The sequence below is a fragment of the Equus caballus genome, chromosome 13, assembly GCF_041296265.1.
Source record: "Equus caballus isolate H_3958 breed thoroughbred chromosome 13, TB-T2T, whole genome shotgun sequence".
Taxonomy (NCBI): Eukaryota; Metazoa; Chordata; class Mammalia; order Perissodactyla; family Equidae; genus Equus; species Equus caballus.
This window is the reverse complement of record NC_091696.1, coordinates 10,444,911-10,459,727: the sequence shown is the minus strand read 5'-3', so window position 1 is coordinate 10,459,727 and position 14,817 is coordinate 10,444,911. Positions and strand designations below refer to the sequence as shown.

At 58.3% G+C, this 14,817-nt stretch overlaps 2 protein-coding genes and 1 long non-coding RNA gene across 3 annotated transcripts; 2 read left to right on the top strand and 1 right to left on the bottom strand.

Annotated features, from left to right (window-relative positions):
- The first annotated feature begins 343 nt into the window (after positions 1-343).
- FIS1 (fission, mitochondrial 1) lies at positions 344-4,067 on the top strand. Its single transcript, XM_001504462.6, has 5 exons — positions 344-600; positions 1,441-1,573; positions 2,852-2,928; positions 3,338-3,443; positions 3,773-4,067. The coding sequence occupies exons 1-5, from the start codon at positions 556-558 to the stop codon at positions 3,868-3,870; spliced, it is 459 nt and encodes a 152-aa protein (XP_001504512.1). The 5' UTR covers positions 344-555; the 3' UTR covers positions 3,871-4,067.
- A 1,684-nt stretch (positions 4,068-5,751) lies between these two features.
- On the top strand, positions 5,752-11,219 carry CLDN15 (claudin 15). The gene is made up of 5 exons (XM_001916030.5): positions 5,752-6,358; positions 9,151-9,315; positions 10,345-10,426; positions 10,518-10,634; positions 10,713-11,219. The coding sequence occupies exons 1-5, from the start codon at positions 6,142-6,144 to the stop codon at positions 10,834-10,836; spliced, it is 705 nt and encodes a 234-aa protein (XP_001916065.2). The 5' UTR covers positions 5,752-6,141; the 3' UTR covers positions 10,837-11,219.
- On the bottom strand, positions 9,702-11,177 carry LOC111776197 (uncharacterized). The gene is made up of 3 exons (XR_002812167.2): positions 11,087-11,177; positions 10,446-10,802; positions 9,702-9,931 (listed from the first exon to the last, which is right to left on the bottom strand). It is a non-coding gene; the product is annotated as an uncharacterized lncRNA (long non-coding RNA).
- Positions 11,220-14,817: the final 3,598 nt, after the last annotated feature.

The window sequence follows — 14,817 nt, the reverse complement described above, 5'->3', positions numbered from 1 at the left end:
ATCCAGCTTTCTAGCCTCTTGCATTGGAAGAGTCAGCAGGGGCCCTGGAGACTCTGGCACGGGTTAGGATTTTCTTGCAGGCGCTGGAAAGTCATGTAGCCTCCAGAGTTCTATATTTCAGGGATGGGAGAGCTGGGGGTGGGGGTAAGTTTCGACTAGTCCCTAAAATTGTGTGATCCATGCTCGGTTCTCCTCACTCCTGTTTCCACTGTTTGCACTCTGGGGGCCCAGCCGCCAAGACACAGACTCAGACTTTCCTGGAGCAGCCTCCGTGCAAGGAGGCACACGCAGGGCACCCTGAGGGTGAGAGGGCGACCGGTCTGAGCGTGCGCACTGGTGCCCCAAGTGCGCGCCGACTTCCCGGGGAGGGAGGGCGGGGCGCCACTGGCCCGGCGGGGGGGCGGGCTCGGCGTCTGCTGCGAGAGACGATTGGCTCTGCGTAGGGGAGGGGGCTCGCTTCCTGTAGAGGCCGGAAGTAGCTCTCCGCCCTGCCAGTGGGCCATGGAGGCGGTGGCACAGTAGCACCTGAGGTGTGAAGATTGCGGGGCGGCGGCCATGGAGGCCGTGCTGAACGAGGTGGTGTCTGTGGACGACCTGCTGGTGAGGCCTAGCCCCGGGGGAGGGGAAGGGACGACTCAGAGGGCGGGTCCTGAGGAGAGTCGAGTAGGGACCAAACCCTCTTCAAGCATCTGCTTTGCCTAGGGAAGCCGAACTACGGCTCCCGGCAGCCTCTGCAGCGTCCGGCTCCTGCCCAGGGGTGCCGCTTTGCCCCAGAGGCTAATGGGAGTTGTAGTTTCCTCCACCACCCCGTCTTGGACTCAGGGCCTGGAGTCTGGCGTGGAAAACTGGCGGGTTCGGGTTGCGGGCAGGAGTTAGGAGGTCAGGGTGCGGACACCCATTTTTGAGTGGGATCATGGTAAAATTTCATATGTTATTCACTGATTCCGGCACGGTGCTAAGTGCATTGCAGGCGGTATCTCAATCTTTGCAGCTTTAGGAGGTAGGTACTATTATTTTGCAGATAAGAAAAGGTCCAGACCCGGTAGGGTGGGGCGGGATAGGGGAAGCAGGCTCCGTCGAGGGACCGCGTAGGCTGTTGTTGAGCAGTTCTGACAGCGTGTTTACTCGGCCGCTCGGGGCCAGCTGCTCCAGGAGCGGTGCCTGGAACCGCCACCAGATGGCATCTCCGCTCGGTACCACCGGGGGGGAGGGGAGTGGAGGGGGGACCGTCCTATGAGACAGCCCGCCAATAAGAAGCAGAGTGCTGGGTCCGAGGGATGGAGAGAGCAGAACCTGGGATGCCAGGTACCAAAACCCGCGAGGGGAGTGTGGCGGAGGCTGGGGAAGATGGAGTGTAACCGGGAAATGGACACCCGGGTCCTGATAGCGAAAGGTTCATCCCCTTCGTTGCTAAATGACTCCTCTCCTCTCCTATGGCAGAAGTTTGAAAAGAAATTTCAGTCCGAGAAGGCAGCAGGCCCGGTGTCCAAGAGCACGCAGTTTGAGTATGCCTGGTGCCTGGTGCGAAGCAAGTACAACGATGACATCCGTAAAGGCATTGCACTGCTGGAGGGTGAGGTGCCAGGCTGCCCCCACTCCCCTTCCCAACTGCCATCGGGGTCTGTCTTCTACTGCCATTGGGCCTCGTTCACTCCCTCCAACTCCAGTGCTGGGACCCTTTGTCAACATGGGCCGCTATAGTACGGTCACCTCACGGTTATTTTCCAGTAAACTCGCTGCACTGAGGGGCTGTCCTCAGCCTGACTTCTCCCGGGGTGCTTTTCACTCATTTCCAGCTCATCATTGTTTTGCCAGAGTCACACATGTCAGTCCCCCAGGACTTTGGTGATCTGGTAGGCCTAACCATAAGGAAAGTGACTTCTCAGGCCACACAGTTAGCTAATTAATGGGTGGATTGGGACTGGAAGCTCCTGTCTTGGGTGTCTTGGTCCCGTGGTCTTTGCCCCCCACCACGTTGCTTATTCAGCAGCTGTTTTTGAGAACTTTTTGTGGGGGCGTCATGGAAGATGCGCAGAAGACAGTCCCCAAAACTGTGAGCTGCTGCTGCCTTTTTGACTGAAATCCTGTTTCCACTTGGTTTTGGATGGGTCACCGTTTGTCAGAGGCCACAATACTTGACCTTTAAATTCTCTGTGCTTCCATTCTCTTGGTCAGGTAATCGTGTGTGAGCCAACAATGTGTCCTAGCAAAGGATGGCTATTGTGAATCTCCAAGAATTACAGTCTTTCTTGATGCAAGTAATCTCACCCTATTAGTCGATCTTGCCAATTTGGATTTTTCCAGTTTCCTGTGCAGCACGGCACAGCTGTAGAAGTGGTCTCGAAGCGGCCAGTCTAGTTGAGGAGACGTACGGACACTTAGGAAGACTTGTAAACACCTGCCACACCACTTCGCATCAATTTTTAGTGCACAAGCTACAACTGAGCCCATAAGCCTCTGGGAAGTCACTGAGTTAAGAAAGAGTCAGGGGGCCATTCAGGGAAGTCTAACTGAAAGTGAGTTTTGAGCTGATTTTTGCACAGGGAGGGAGAGCAAACTCATTTTCAGCACTTCTCTGGGCAGCAAGCAACTGCAGTGAAAACACGCGGCAGATGCCCCAAGTGAGGAGAGATGCCTTTGGCTTCTCCAGCCCTTGATTTCCTTCCAGTTCGCTGCCATGAACCGGAGTTGACTGTGGTGTTGATACCGGGGTGTTCATCACCCTGGGTTCCCACTGCCCCAGAGCTGAACCAGGGACTTTCTCCCAGGATCCCATAGGGATTCAGGGGTCTCTGGGACACAAGTACTAGAGAGTAGGGAAGCGTTTCACCCTCTGCCCTCCCCTCCCCAGAGCTGCTGCCCAAAGGGAGCAAAGAGGAGCAGCGTGACTATGTCTTCTATCTGGCTGTGGGCAACTACCGGCTCAAGGTAGGCAGGGAGCTCCCTCCTTCCCTCTCCCCCTGCTTGGCTGGGCCACAGGACCCTCTCCTCCCCGCAGGGTGGAGCCCTGGCCACCAGGAAGGCTGAAGGGGGCAGGAGCAGGGGGCGGTGCTGGGTACAGAGGTGAGGGGTGAGAGCAGGTCAGGACGCTGAGGGAAGGTGAGTGACCTCGGATCAGGGCGCCGAGGGTGTGGGGAGCGAGGTGACGTCAAGATTGGGGTGCAGCCCCAAGCCTCGGGTTGTTATCTGCCCCAGCTTATCACCCCCACACAGTTGGCGTTGTTTGTGGACTCTAGTCCGTTGGGTGGGGCTGGATGAGGGAGGGGGAGGGGGAGGGAGGCCCCTCCCTGGGCAGGGGATGGGATGCTGAGGGGGATTGTGTCTTCCCTGAGTGCAGGAATATGAAAAGGCCCTGAAGTACGTGCGAGGGCTGCTGCAGACTGAGCCCCAGAACAACCAGGCCAAGGAACTGGAGCGGCTCATTGACAAGGCCATGAAGAAGGGTGAGCGCCTCGTCCCGCCTATCTCCCGCCACTCCCCGCCCTCCTGTCTTCCCGGCCCCCGTTGTCCCCAGGTCCCCTCAACTCTGTTGAGTCCTCTTCCTTCCCCCATGCCTGGTCCCTCCGGTCTCTCTTTAAATGACCCCCCTCCAAGCATTTCCTCCTCAAGCCCCAGAGGCCCTCTCTGTCCACATTTAAAGTCCCTCGCTGCACGCCTCTAGGCAGAGAGCACCCTTTCTCTTGATGAGCAGCGGGCAGGGAGGATATGGGGGGCTGGGGTCCTTATGGGGGTGTGGCTGGGCTCCTGACAGTCTCCCTTTTCCTTTCCCCAGACGGACTAGTGGGCATGGCCATCGTTGGAGGCATGGCCCTGGGCGTAGCGGGACTGGCCGGACTCATCGGATTTGCTGTGTCCAAGTCCAAATCCTGAACGAGACTGCATCTCCGCCTCTGCCCGGGGACATGTGGGAGCCCGTGGAGGACACTCGAAGAGGGGCCTGTCCATTTTCCCTGTCTTCTCCTCCGTCCGTCACTGTCCTCAGCCTCCTCTCCCCTGAGACCTGTCCTTTAGCCCCAAATCCTGTGCTTTGGGATGAGTGTAAATAAAATTGGGCTTTGTCTTGGGAACTGTGTCCGCGTTGAGGAAGGGGTGGATTCTGTTGGGCCCAGAGGTGGGGGTCACATGTGGTCCTTTCCTGCTCTCCTGCCCCTGCCCTCTAGGCTGGTGTGGGGCTCTCCTTTGTCCACCGAGCTGCCCAGACCCCACACCCTTCCTTCCTCCCCCTCCCCCAAAGCCACGTCCTTGAGCAGTGGCGGACAGCATGGGGACGTGACCCCAGAATCCTGGGAGGAAGCAGCGGCTGGAGGCGGGTAGGACACAGCTGAGGGGAAGGCTGGGAGTTATGGCTCCGGTCTCCTCTGACCCACTCAGCTGCCTCTCTGCACGTGGAGTTTTCCATACCAGGGGGGCCCCCACTCAGTTTCCTCCAAAACCCCCGCCCTTCCCTCTCTTCCTGCATCCTCCCCTCCCCGCCCCCCCCATCTTTCTCCTTAGGGGCAGCGGCGGCTGGTAAAGGGAAGGAAACGGGCATTTGGCATGGAGTAGCAGGGGTCTTGGGAGAGGTGAGGAAGCCAGGACACCTCGGCTGTAGGTGGAAGGTCAGGGCCCAGTCGGCACCCAGACTGCTTTACCCCACACCCGCCTGTGCCAGGCTCAGCGTGGGCCTGTCTTGCTTCACTGCATACCTCTCGTTCCACAGCCAAGCCAGCCCAGCCAGGGGGCGGGGAGGAGTCTCACACGGGGAAGGGGGGCGTGGGGGTTACAGTTCACCAGCTCAGTGATGTCCTGTGTGACTGCCCGGGGGTAGGATCAGCCCCTCAGAGGCCACGTTGCCAGAAGAGAACCGGAGCAATCCTGGCTGGGGCCTTGGGGCAGGAAATGAGACTGTCCCCATCAGGACAGGTGCTCAGCCTTGGCTTGGGGTAGGAACCCAGAGGTTTCTAATCTGTCGTAATTAATAAAGCTGGTGACAGTTCTGATAATTCTAAGCTTGAATTAGCCCCAGGATCACGTTCTGGGCTGGTGACAGCCCCTGAGGGCCCCTTGGCAGCAGGTTCAAGCTCATTGCTGATCAAAGATCAATTGCTTGATCAAAGAGTCAAAGATCAACCCACCAAGGGGGGACATTCAAGTTCAGGAAATTGAAGCTTAGAGGTAAGCAGCTGCTGGTGGCTTCACCCCGGGCCTGGAGCACCCAGACCCAGGTCACTCACTGAGGACGAGCAGTTCATATGTGCAGGTGCTTTGATCTGTGGCCACAGTTATTACAACCTAGGAGGTGAGGAAATCCACGGAAGCAGAAATGAGCACCACCCACATGCCCGTGGCACTCTGCTAAATGACGGGGTCTGGTCTGAATCCAGGCGGACGACCCCAGAGCCCTGGGTTCCTCCCGGAGACCCCGTTCCCTTACTCAACTTCGGTTCTCCTTGGAGACTCCAATGGCCAACCCCTAGGGCTGTGAGTCTCTAGACTTGTCCTCACCGACATCCAGAGGAGGTGGCTCTGCTCCCTGGATCCGTCCGCTACTGAAAGCTACAGTGGGCCTGTCTGTGGTCATTCTCTGTCTGTCCCTGTCGCTTGTCTCTCAGTCGCCTTCTCTCTCCTTGTCCCTCTTATTCCATTCTCTGGCTCCCAATGAAAGCCGAGTCAGAGACAGACGCTTCCCCTTGACTCCCAGTGCCTCCCATGGGGGCCCCTCCTTGGCTGCATCCGTTAGTCACTCCCCCCACCCTCGTGGGGCGGGAGCCCAGGGCAGCCCGGAGGCCGGGGGGAGGGGGTGGACTTTTGGCCCATTCCGTTTATTCCCTCCATCGCCTCGTCAACAGCTGCCGCACGCTCTTAGCTCATTCCTCCGACCAACCTGCGGGGAAGCAGAGAGACCCAGAGAGAGGAGACAGAAACCGGGAGACAGACCTGCGGGGAAGCAGAGAGAGCCAGAGAGGGAAGGAGACAGAAACCAGGAAACAGACCAGAGCGAGGCCGAAGCCCAGGCTGCAGGTGGCCTTCTGCCCTCCCCCTCCCTCTCTCTCCCGCCTGCCTTAACAGCCCTCCTTAGCCAAAGCCGCTTCACCTTCCTCCGGGGCTCAGCCCCTTCCCCTCTCTGGGGCCCCAGGCGCCCCTCGGGGCCTGCGTCCCACCATGTCGGTGGCTGTGGAGACCTTCGGCTTCTTCATGGCAGCCCTGGGGCTGCTGATGCTGGGGGTGACCCTGCCAAACAGCTACTGGCGAGTGTCCACCGTGCACGGGAACGTCATCACCACCAACACCATCTTCGAGAACCTCTGGTATAGCTGTGCTACCGACTCCCTCGGAGTCTACAACTGCTGGGAGTTCCCGTCCATGCTGGCCCTCTCTGGTAGGGGCTGGGGAGAGGTGCATGGGGCAGAGGGAGGTGGAGGTTGGAGAGAGCCCTGAGTGGGGCGGGTGCCGCCTGGGGCCCGGCCTGGGGCGCCATGTGGATAAGGGAGGCCTGCTCAAGCTCAGGGACTCGGGCTCCTCCAGCCAGGAGTGCTGGGGATAACCCCCATGCCTGGAACTGCAGTGGAGGCATCGTCACACATGGCCCCCTGCCTTAACGTGACAGTCCGTGTTCGTGGTTCCAAGCGCAGGCGCCGTGGGGGTCAGACTGCCGGATTCAGCGCCTGCCATTTACTAGCTCTCTGCCTTGGGCGGGTGATAAAAGAGCTTCTTTTGGCCCATTTGTAAAATACGGTCACAACAGCCCTGGTTCACGGGGTGGTTGTGAAGAGGAGACGAGAGAAAACCTGCAAACTGTTAGCATGATGTTAGCATCTAGATGCACTCAATCAGTGTTGGCATTTTAGTTTGGGGTGGGAGTGGGCTGAAGAGGAGCCCCCATCTGGGATTCTTGCGGGTTGAGACAGAACTCTCGGTAGCCTCCCCAGGCTGCCACTGCGGCACCGGTCTCGCTGTCACGGCGAGTTCTGAAGGCCTGTTTTAAAGGACGTCTTCCTGCAGGTCTCCGTACTCAGGTACGGGCCGTGCTCAGGGTTCTCGGGGCTGTGCATTGTTTTGAGGTTCCTAGCAGGCTGGAGCCTACTAGGAAGGCTCTGCCTGGTGGCTGTCGCATCTTCCTGCTTCCTGCTCACCCTGTGAGTGTCACCCCCTCATCCCCCAGGTCAGTGTGCCTTCAGTCTGCCCCAGGCTGGGCCAAGAGGGGATGACCAGGAACCCCATGAGGTGCAGCTCCCACGCCCTCACTGGGTGCTCCCGGAGCCATCATGCTCTGCCAGGTCCCGCCTGCAGGTGCCAGCTGGTGCGGGAAGGACCGGAGGCCAACACTCCAGAAAACTGCCCCCATGAATGTCAAAGATGCTCTGAGCAGTTAGGGGTTCCGGGCGGGTCCCGTGCCTCCACTATTCCCAGGATCTATTCCCACTATTCCCAGTGCCGGGGCTTCATGCTTTCATCCGTCTCTCCAGGACGACTGTTAGCAAGGCAGCTCCCCCAAAAGCCCTACAGAAGCTGAGTACGATCTGGGCCAGAAGCCCGGAAGTCTGGGTGGCCAGCAGGGACATTGGAGGCAGCCAGCTCAGCAGCCCTGGCCATCTCCACTTCACTTATTCCTCAGCCACACCGTGGGATGAGGACGGGCCTTTGCTGTGAGCCTGCCCACTTGAGAAGGCCCCTTTTGGAACTGCTGCCCTTAGCCTGAGAGAGGACATGGGTGTGCATGGAAGATGGGGGTGCAGGAACGTGCTTGAGGGGGAAGGGCAGAGAGGGCAGCCACCCAGCGCTGAGAGTCATCCGGGGTCCCGGCATTATGCCAGGCACTCCCCACACCCCGTTTCCATGTTGTTTACAAGGGCCCTGCTGTCAGGGGTGTTAGCAACCTCATCTTAGCGAAGCTGCAAAACTGCAGGGTCAGCTTGACCTGCCCAGAGCCGCACAGCTGGTGGAGGGGCTGGAGTCCGGACTCGTGTGTCTGAGTCCAGGGCCAGGGATTCTCCCAAGGCTGATGTGGGCCTGACAGGGGTCCTGACAGGCACTGAATCACCCCCACCGCTCAGCCCCTGCTGTTAATAATTGCCCTTTGTCTGCCGGAACCACCTGGGGTTTCGGAGGGGGTCTGCCCAGGTGCAGGTGGGCGGATGGATGGGTGGGGAAGGATATGCAGCAGGGGGGAGAGGCGGGAAATCTGGAGGGAGTGGCTGGCAGTGAAAAAGGGCTCCCAGAGAACTTTGTCCCCCCTCCTATCTACCCCCCAACTCCGGGCCACTTCACATCCTCCTGGCAGGGACCCAGCCTTTCCCCTTCAGCACCAACGGCACTGCCCCACCCGGGAAAGGGGTGCAAGGTCCTTGGGAGCACTTGGCAACTATCAAAGAGGAGGGGGAAGGGAGCCAGCCTCCAGCTTTGAGAAAGGGGAAACTGAGGCACTGAAAGCACATGAGCTAGACTGACTTGGATTGGTCCTGGGCCCAGGTATCCCACCTCCTGGATCAGAAACTGCCCTCAACCCAGTGACCCATAGGCCACTGCTGCCCCCTATTGGTCATTCCAAGGAGGAAGCTTAATTCAGGATGCTTGGCACTCTGCTAGGCACTCAGTGGCACCTGGAGAGGAGGCAGGGTGTGGGGAAGGGGCAGGAGGAGCTCAGGGGCCGTCTCTGTGATACACGGCAGAGTGTGGTCATCATCTAACAGAGCAGTGGTTCTCACACGGGCGATTTTGCCCCCAGGGGGTTGACGATGTCTAGACATTTAGATTGTCCCGCCTGGGGGGATCGCTACTGACTTCTAGTGGGTAGAGGCCAAGGATGCTGCTAAACATCCTACAATGCACGGGACGGCCCCCAGAACAAAGCGTCATCCAGCCGGCGGGTCAGTAGTGCCACGGAGAAGCCCTGTAACAGGTGGAGGTAGAGGTGAAGTGCGCTGGGCTCACAGGGGTGGGGCGGGAGGGGCTGAGCCTCCTTGGGACTGACTAGCTTCTGGGAAGGAGAGGGGTGTGACCCCTCAGCCTGTAGGCTGGATGGAGCCCCAAGCGGAAGGAGAGGACTGGAGGGCTTTTAGGGGCTGAGGCCTGAGCAGGGGCTGGAAGGGGCTCACTCTGCTGTGGAGGGAGAGGGGAGATGGAGGGGGAGGGGCTGGATCAGGGACCAATGGCTGCACCCCACCTCCTCAGGGTACATCCAGGCCTGCCGGGCGCTCATGATCACCGGCATCCTCCTGGGCTTCCTGGGCCTCTTCCTGGGCATGCTGGGGCTGCGCTGCACAAACATTGGCAGCATCGAGCTCTCCAGGAAAGCCAAGCTGGCGGCCACCGCAGGGGCCCTACACATACTGGCTGGTAATTGGGGGAAGGTGATGGTGGGCCCTGTGTTGTGGTGGGGGGTTGGGGGGCAACAGACCCCGGGGTTCTCTGTCATCTCCAGCTCCCCACTCCTGGCACTTGTCTCACTTTCCCCTTTGCATTGACACTTGCCTCCCAGGCTCAGCTCTCCCTCTCTCCCTGCTTACATCAGCCTCACCCACATTCACCAAATCCTTTGGCTACAAATCAGCCCATCAGCAATGTTTCTTGAGCGCCCACTAGGAGCCAGGCGTAAGCGAGGTGTGGGAGGGACTCCAAAGGTGAGCGTGAGTGTCTCCAGAGCTCACAGCCTGGCTGGGAAGACAGGAGTCAGGATGCACACACACACATGCACACTGCGCGCAATAACAGTACCACGTGGCTTGCCATCCCTTTTCAATTTGCTAAAACGTTTCTGCACACGTCACCTCATATCGAGGTGGGGTGGGTCTTGTCCCATTCTTCAGATGTGGAAACGGGCTCAGAAAGGTCAGGTGGCTTACTGGAGGACAAGTCCCCAGCGAGTAGCGAGGCTGGTCCTGCAGTCCAGGGGTCTGGCTGGCTTCAGGCCTTCATGCACTGAGTGGCAAAGGCCTGTCGCAGGCTCTGAGGGCTTTGGGCGGCCAAAGGAAGAGGCATCAGGGCAGGCAGGGTGGGGGTGGGGGGCCGGGAAGACTGCTTGGGCTTTGGAAGATGGGTGGGACTCCCATGGGGTGGATTTTAAGTTATCAAGGCGCTAGAGGTAGGAATGAACAAGGCAGGTCAGGGATAAAGATAGGGGAGGGGAACTGAGGAGCAGAGTGTGGGAGACTAGACGAGAAGGGTGGGCTGCGGTTGGGTCCTGGGTGCTGGGTCAAGAAGCTTACAGTGGACCCTAGGAAACAGAGGGTCATGAACCGGGGAGGGGCAAAGAAAGGGATCGAAGGAAACTCGCCCTGGGACTTGCTGCCCTGCGTCCTGCTTCTGGGCTGCCCCTCCCTCCGCCGGGCCGAGGGCGCTGGTTCGGGCCTCCTCTCCCTCCCCCAGGTGTCTGCGGCATGGTGGCCATCTCCTGGTACGCCTTCAACATCACCCGGGACTTCTTCAACCCCTCGTATCAAGGAACCAAGTGAGTGTGGGAGCCTCACCCTTGGGGGCGGTGGGTGGGACTCGGCCCGGTCCCCGAGCTAGCGCTGCCCCATGGCCGTCCGTGTCCCCAGGTACGAGCTGGGCCCCGCCCTCTACCTGGGCTGGAGCGCCTCGCTGCTCTCCATCCTGGGCGGCTCCTGCCTCTGCGCTCACTGCTGCTGCGCCCCCGACGAGGACCCCGCCGCCAGGTAAGGGAGGGCGGAGCGGCGGGGGCGGGGGACACGCGAGGGCCGCCCCTCCCTCTGACTAGGCCCCCTCCCCTCCAGGGCCCGGCCTCCCTACAAGGCCTCCGCGCTGCGCTCCGCCAGCCTCGCTGCCCGCCTGTCCCCCGCGGCCGCGGATGAAGAAGACAGCAGCTTTGGCAAATACGGAAAAAACGCTTACGTGTAGGAGGCCTGGCCTGTGGACCCCATTCCCTTCCCACTGCCCCCAGCGGAGAGGGGTCCCCGGAACCCGGGCCGCAGGCACCGGCCCACGCTCCTTGTAACAACCTCAGGGGCAGACAGCGCCCCAGGCCCCGCCCCGTGCTCGGAAGCCACGCCCAGCTGTGGCCGCACCGCGGGTCCCGTCTCTCCTATGGGAGCTCAGCCCCGGACACGCGTCCTGCGTTTGGCCAAGAACCCGTCTCCTGAGAACTCACCTCGGACTCCTAAGGTCGGACCCCTCTTTTTCTTCTGAGTCTAGGCTCTGGGTGGTTAAGGGGGCCGAGCTGTCCCCGAGTGTTTGTATTCTATATAAATACATACATAAATAAATTTGTATTGTGAACTGTCCAGGGGTTGAGGGCGTCATAAAGGGGCTGGCCAAGCAAGGGTGGCTGGGGCGGCGCCCAGGGCCATCTCAGGTCTTGGACCCCAGACTGTCACATGTCTCCGCTGCCTTTGAACTGTCTTATCCAGCAAGAGAGGAGGCGAGTGACTTCAAGAGTATGGCTCTGTTTTAGTTACTGGTAAGAGTCATCCAGGAGCAGATCCGGCAAGACTCAGCTCTAGGAAACTGAAAATAGCAGATAGTCCCTGGCCAGCCTGAGATCATAACAAGTCACTCCTTTATTCCTGACCTTTCTCACCGCTGTACAAGGAGACAGTTGGTCTAGAGCGGTTTCTTTACCTGAGAGCCGGCATTAGAAATTGGCAAGTCCTTTGAAACTGTGTCAAATCAGCCGGGTCTGATGCATGTAGATTTTTTCTGGGGAAGGTTCAGTAGCTTCCAGAAAAGGCTCTGAAGTTCTGTTCACAGAGGCTTGCATATCGCTGAGGTGTGTGTGACTGGATGTTGCCCAGCTCAGACATGGCACTGGATCATGGGCAGGCTTGACACATGCCCAGTGGGCACTGAGCAGAGCTGGTACCCACATGAGACAGGAAAATGAGGCCACAAGCAAAGAAGCCAGATGTCCAATGGAAGGAGGCGACTCGGGCCCTATCCTGGTTCCTGTCTGTTGCAGCGTTGCCCATGCTGACCTGTCACTTGGGGGCGGCCTGGCTTCTGACCTCAGTGCCCTCGCCTTTCTCTTTCAGGCCATCCGTCCACCAGCGTCCCACCATCAGGCCATCTCCCCTGGGATGTAGAGACCCCTAACTCGGCTTTCTAACTGAGCTCTCTCTCCCAAGCTTCAGAAGTACATGTACCCCCTGGTGTCTTCTCACCAGGCTGGATAAATTCATCAAATTCCTCACTTTCCCCCAAAGCCACAGTTCCTGTCATTCCTGTTACCAGCATTGCCAACCTCTCAGTCGCAGGCTGACAATCTCAATCATCTGTGGCTTCTCCTTTCATTTCTCCACCCTTCATTTCCACTTCCCCTCAGCTGCCAAATCTGACCACTCTTCCCTCCACAGTGTTTTTCACATCCACCTCCTTCTCTGCCTTCTCCACTGCCTGGTCCTGGGTCAGGCCCTCATCCTTTCCTGCCCTGATTTGTCACAGGATTCCCCTAATTGGGCATCTCATTCCATCTTTCTAGTCCCTTCCACATTCCTCTACTGGAGGAGAAAAAAAGCCCAAGACAATTGAGACTCTGACACACTGCCTGGCCCCACCCCACCTTTCTACCCCCATTTCTTACCCCTCCGCCATACAGTGGTCCTCTCCCAGCACACTGCACTGCTCACCGGCCCTGGACACACCCTCCCATCAGGGCCCACCTACTGGGCTCCACCAAGAAACACTGTGTTTTTTGAGCTGTTCTCTACATAAAGGGTCCATGGCCAGGTCTGCAAAAATCTGTATATCCTACCCTGCCTGACACTCTGCCTTCGTACGGTTTATGGATGTCCCATGGCCAAGTCCAAAGCCCACGTGGAAGGGACTGCAGGAGAGTGCGGGAAGCGTGTTTCATGGCGGGCCCTTGGTGTAACCCACTTCGTTAGCACACCGATGGTGGTTTCTCTCTCCAAAATGAGACACACTCCTTAAAAAGTGTCGCACAATTCTGAAAGGCGGGAAAGCTCTGCAGGGATGCCTGTGTCCCCCACGGTGAGGGACAAAAGTCAACTACAACTCCTGACGCCCCCCCTCCAGGCATCTCCAACCCAACTTGTCCCTCTGCCCACCTGCAGCGCTGCCTCCTTGCCAGCCTGCCTCTGCTCACCTCTCCCCCTTTCTGGAAAACTAACCTGAGCCAGGATTCACTTCGAGCATTGAAGTACGTGCCTTCATATGGTCACTTGGTTATGTTCCCATTTCTTTGTCTGTCATGTGTGGTCACGTGGCCATAAAGGGCTATTGACACACTCACCCTTTTTATTTTCTTCTTTGCTAGAAGCTAGAACACCAAGACATGGTGCCTGCCCTTGAGGCACTCACAAGCTGGGGGCAAACAGGAATGCAAACAGCTGGTTACCACACAGGGGCAAGGTGCTGGGAGGAGGACTCCGGTCTCTGAGGGAACTGGCGTGAAAAAGCTCGACAACAAACTGCTCTAGGTCCTGGGCAATGAGGTCAACAGCTGTCGCTCACTGAGGACTTACCAGACGCAGGCACTGGGCCAGGCGCAGCTTCATGTGGTCCTCACGATGCTGGGAGGGGGCCCTGAGAGAGTCAGGGAGGGGAAGTGAGCTGCACAGTTTGTAAGGACTGGGACCACGATTTGTCCAAGACTGAAGACATCACCGGCCTGTGTTCCAGAATTCCTGGCTCTCCAAACTAATTCACGGCTATTCAATTTAATGCCCATTGAGGTCTTCAGGCGGGAGCCCCACTCCGCCAGGCTTCCAGGTCCTAGCATGAACCTCTCCTGCCTGCTATGGACCCAGGACGGGGCTGTGCTGCCCCATCACACCAGGTCTAGCCTCTGGAAGCTTTGGGCACAGTGTAGATTTCCCAGAGACCTGGGTGTCCAAGTGGGGTGGGGACCAAGTCTCCATGATTACACAGGAAGCTGGCAGAAATCGGTCAAGGCTTTCCTTGAGGAGTTATGGTTTTAAATGGGGGTCTGGAGATCCTTCCTGGAAAACGTCAACGGGTGGCTTATGAAGCCTGTCAGTCTCGGGGCAACGGGAGGCCCTTGGAGTCTGGCTCTGTCCTATCGAGGTCAGTTGGGGAAGGCCGAGCGTGTCACCCAGGAGACAAATCTTACACCGAGCAGAACCTATGTGATGCTTTTTTTTTTTTTTAAGATTTTATTTTTCCTTTTTCTCCCCAAAGCCCTCTGGTACATAGTTGTATATTTTAGTTGTGGGTCCTATAGTTGTGGCATTTGGGACGCCACCTCAACATGGCCTGACGAGCGGTGCCCTGTTCGCGCCCAGGATCCGAACCGGCGAAACCCTGGGCCATCAAAGCGGAGCGTGTGAACTTAGCCACAGGGCCGGCCCCTACGTGATTCTTTTGATAACAACAAAATATGAAACAAAGTCAGTGAACTTAGGAAACAAACCACAGAGGCTGTGCTGACTCAGTGGAAATCTGACAGGAATTCGATGCAGGTGATCAGCGAAGCACAAACGGTGTTTCTCAGCCAAGAAGTAGTCTTGTCTTCTAGTTTCCTTCTTGAGTGTACTTCTTGGTGGAGAGGAAGGTAGAAAGGTCAGGGGCCAAGGAAGTTTCCTTTCTGAGACAGAGACATCATAAACCTAGGCCCTGGCTTAGCAGCCAGCAAACTGGCTTCCTGATGTCACAGGGCCTACTGCTGCGTAATGAAGCATCCCAAGACTCAGGGCAGGAGCATCTTACTAAGCGCACGGCCCTGCAGGTCAGGAATCTAGGCAGGGCCCGGCAGAGACGGCTTGTGTCTGCTCTGGCATGTTGAGGACACAGCGAGGGAGCCGCAGATGGCTGAGGGTGACTTGATGCCTGGGGCTGGAATCGTTAGGCAGCATCTCCACTCCCATGATGGGAGCCTGGGCCGGGATGGCTTGAAGGCCTGGC

Coding starts and splice junctions, on each gene's coding strand:
- FIS1 (XM_001504462.6), top strand. CDS start 556: ATGGAGGCCGTGCTGAACGAGGTGGTGTCTGTGGACGACCTGCTG. Junction 601..1,440: donor TGTCTGTGGACGACCTGCTG/GTGAGGCCTAGC, acceptor CTCCTATGGCAG/AAGTTTGAAAAGAAATTTCA. Junction 3,444..3,772: donor TGACAAGGCCATGAAGAAGG/GTGAGCGCCTCG, acceptor TCCTTTCCCCAG/ACGGACTAGTGGGCATGGCC.
- CLDN15 (XM_001916030.5), top strand. CDS start 6,142: ATGTCGGTGGCTGTGGAGACCTTCGGCTTCTTCATGGCAGCCCTGGGG. Junction 6,359..9,150: donor GTCCATGCTGGCCCTCTCTG/GTAGGGGCTGGG, acceptor CCACCTCCTCAG/GGTACATCCAGGCCTGCCGG. Junction 10,427..10,517: donor CCCTCGTATCAAGGAACCAA/GTGAGTGTGGGA, acceptor CCGTGTCCCCAG/GTACGAGCTGGGCCCCGCCC.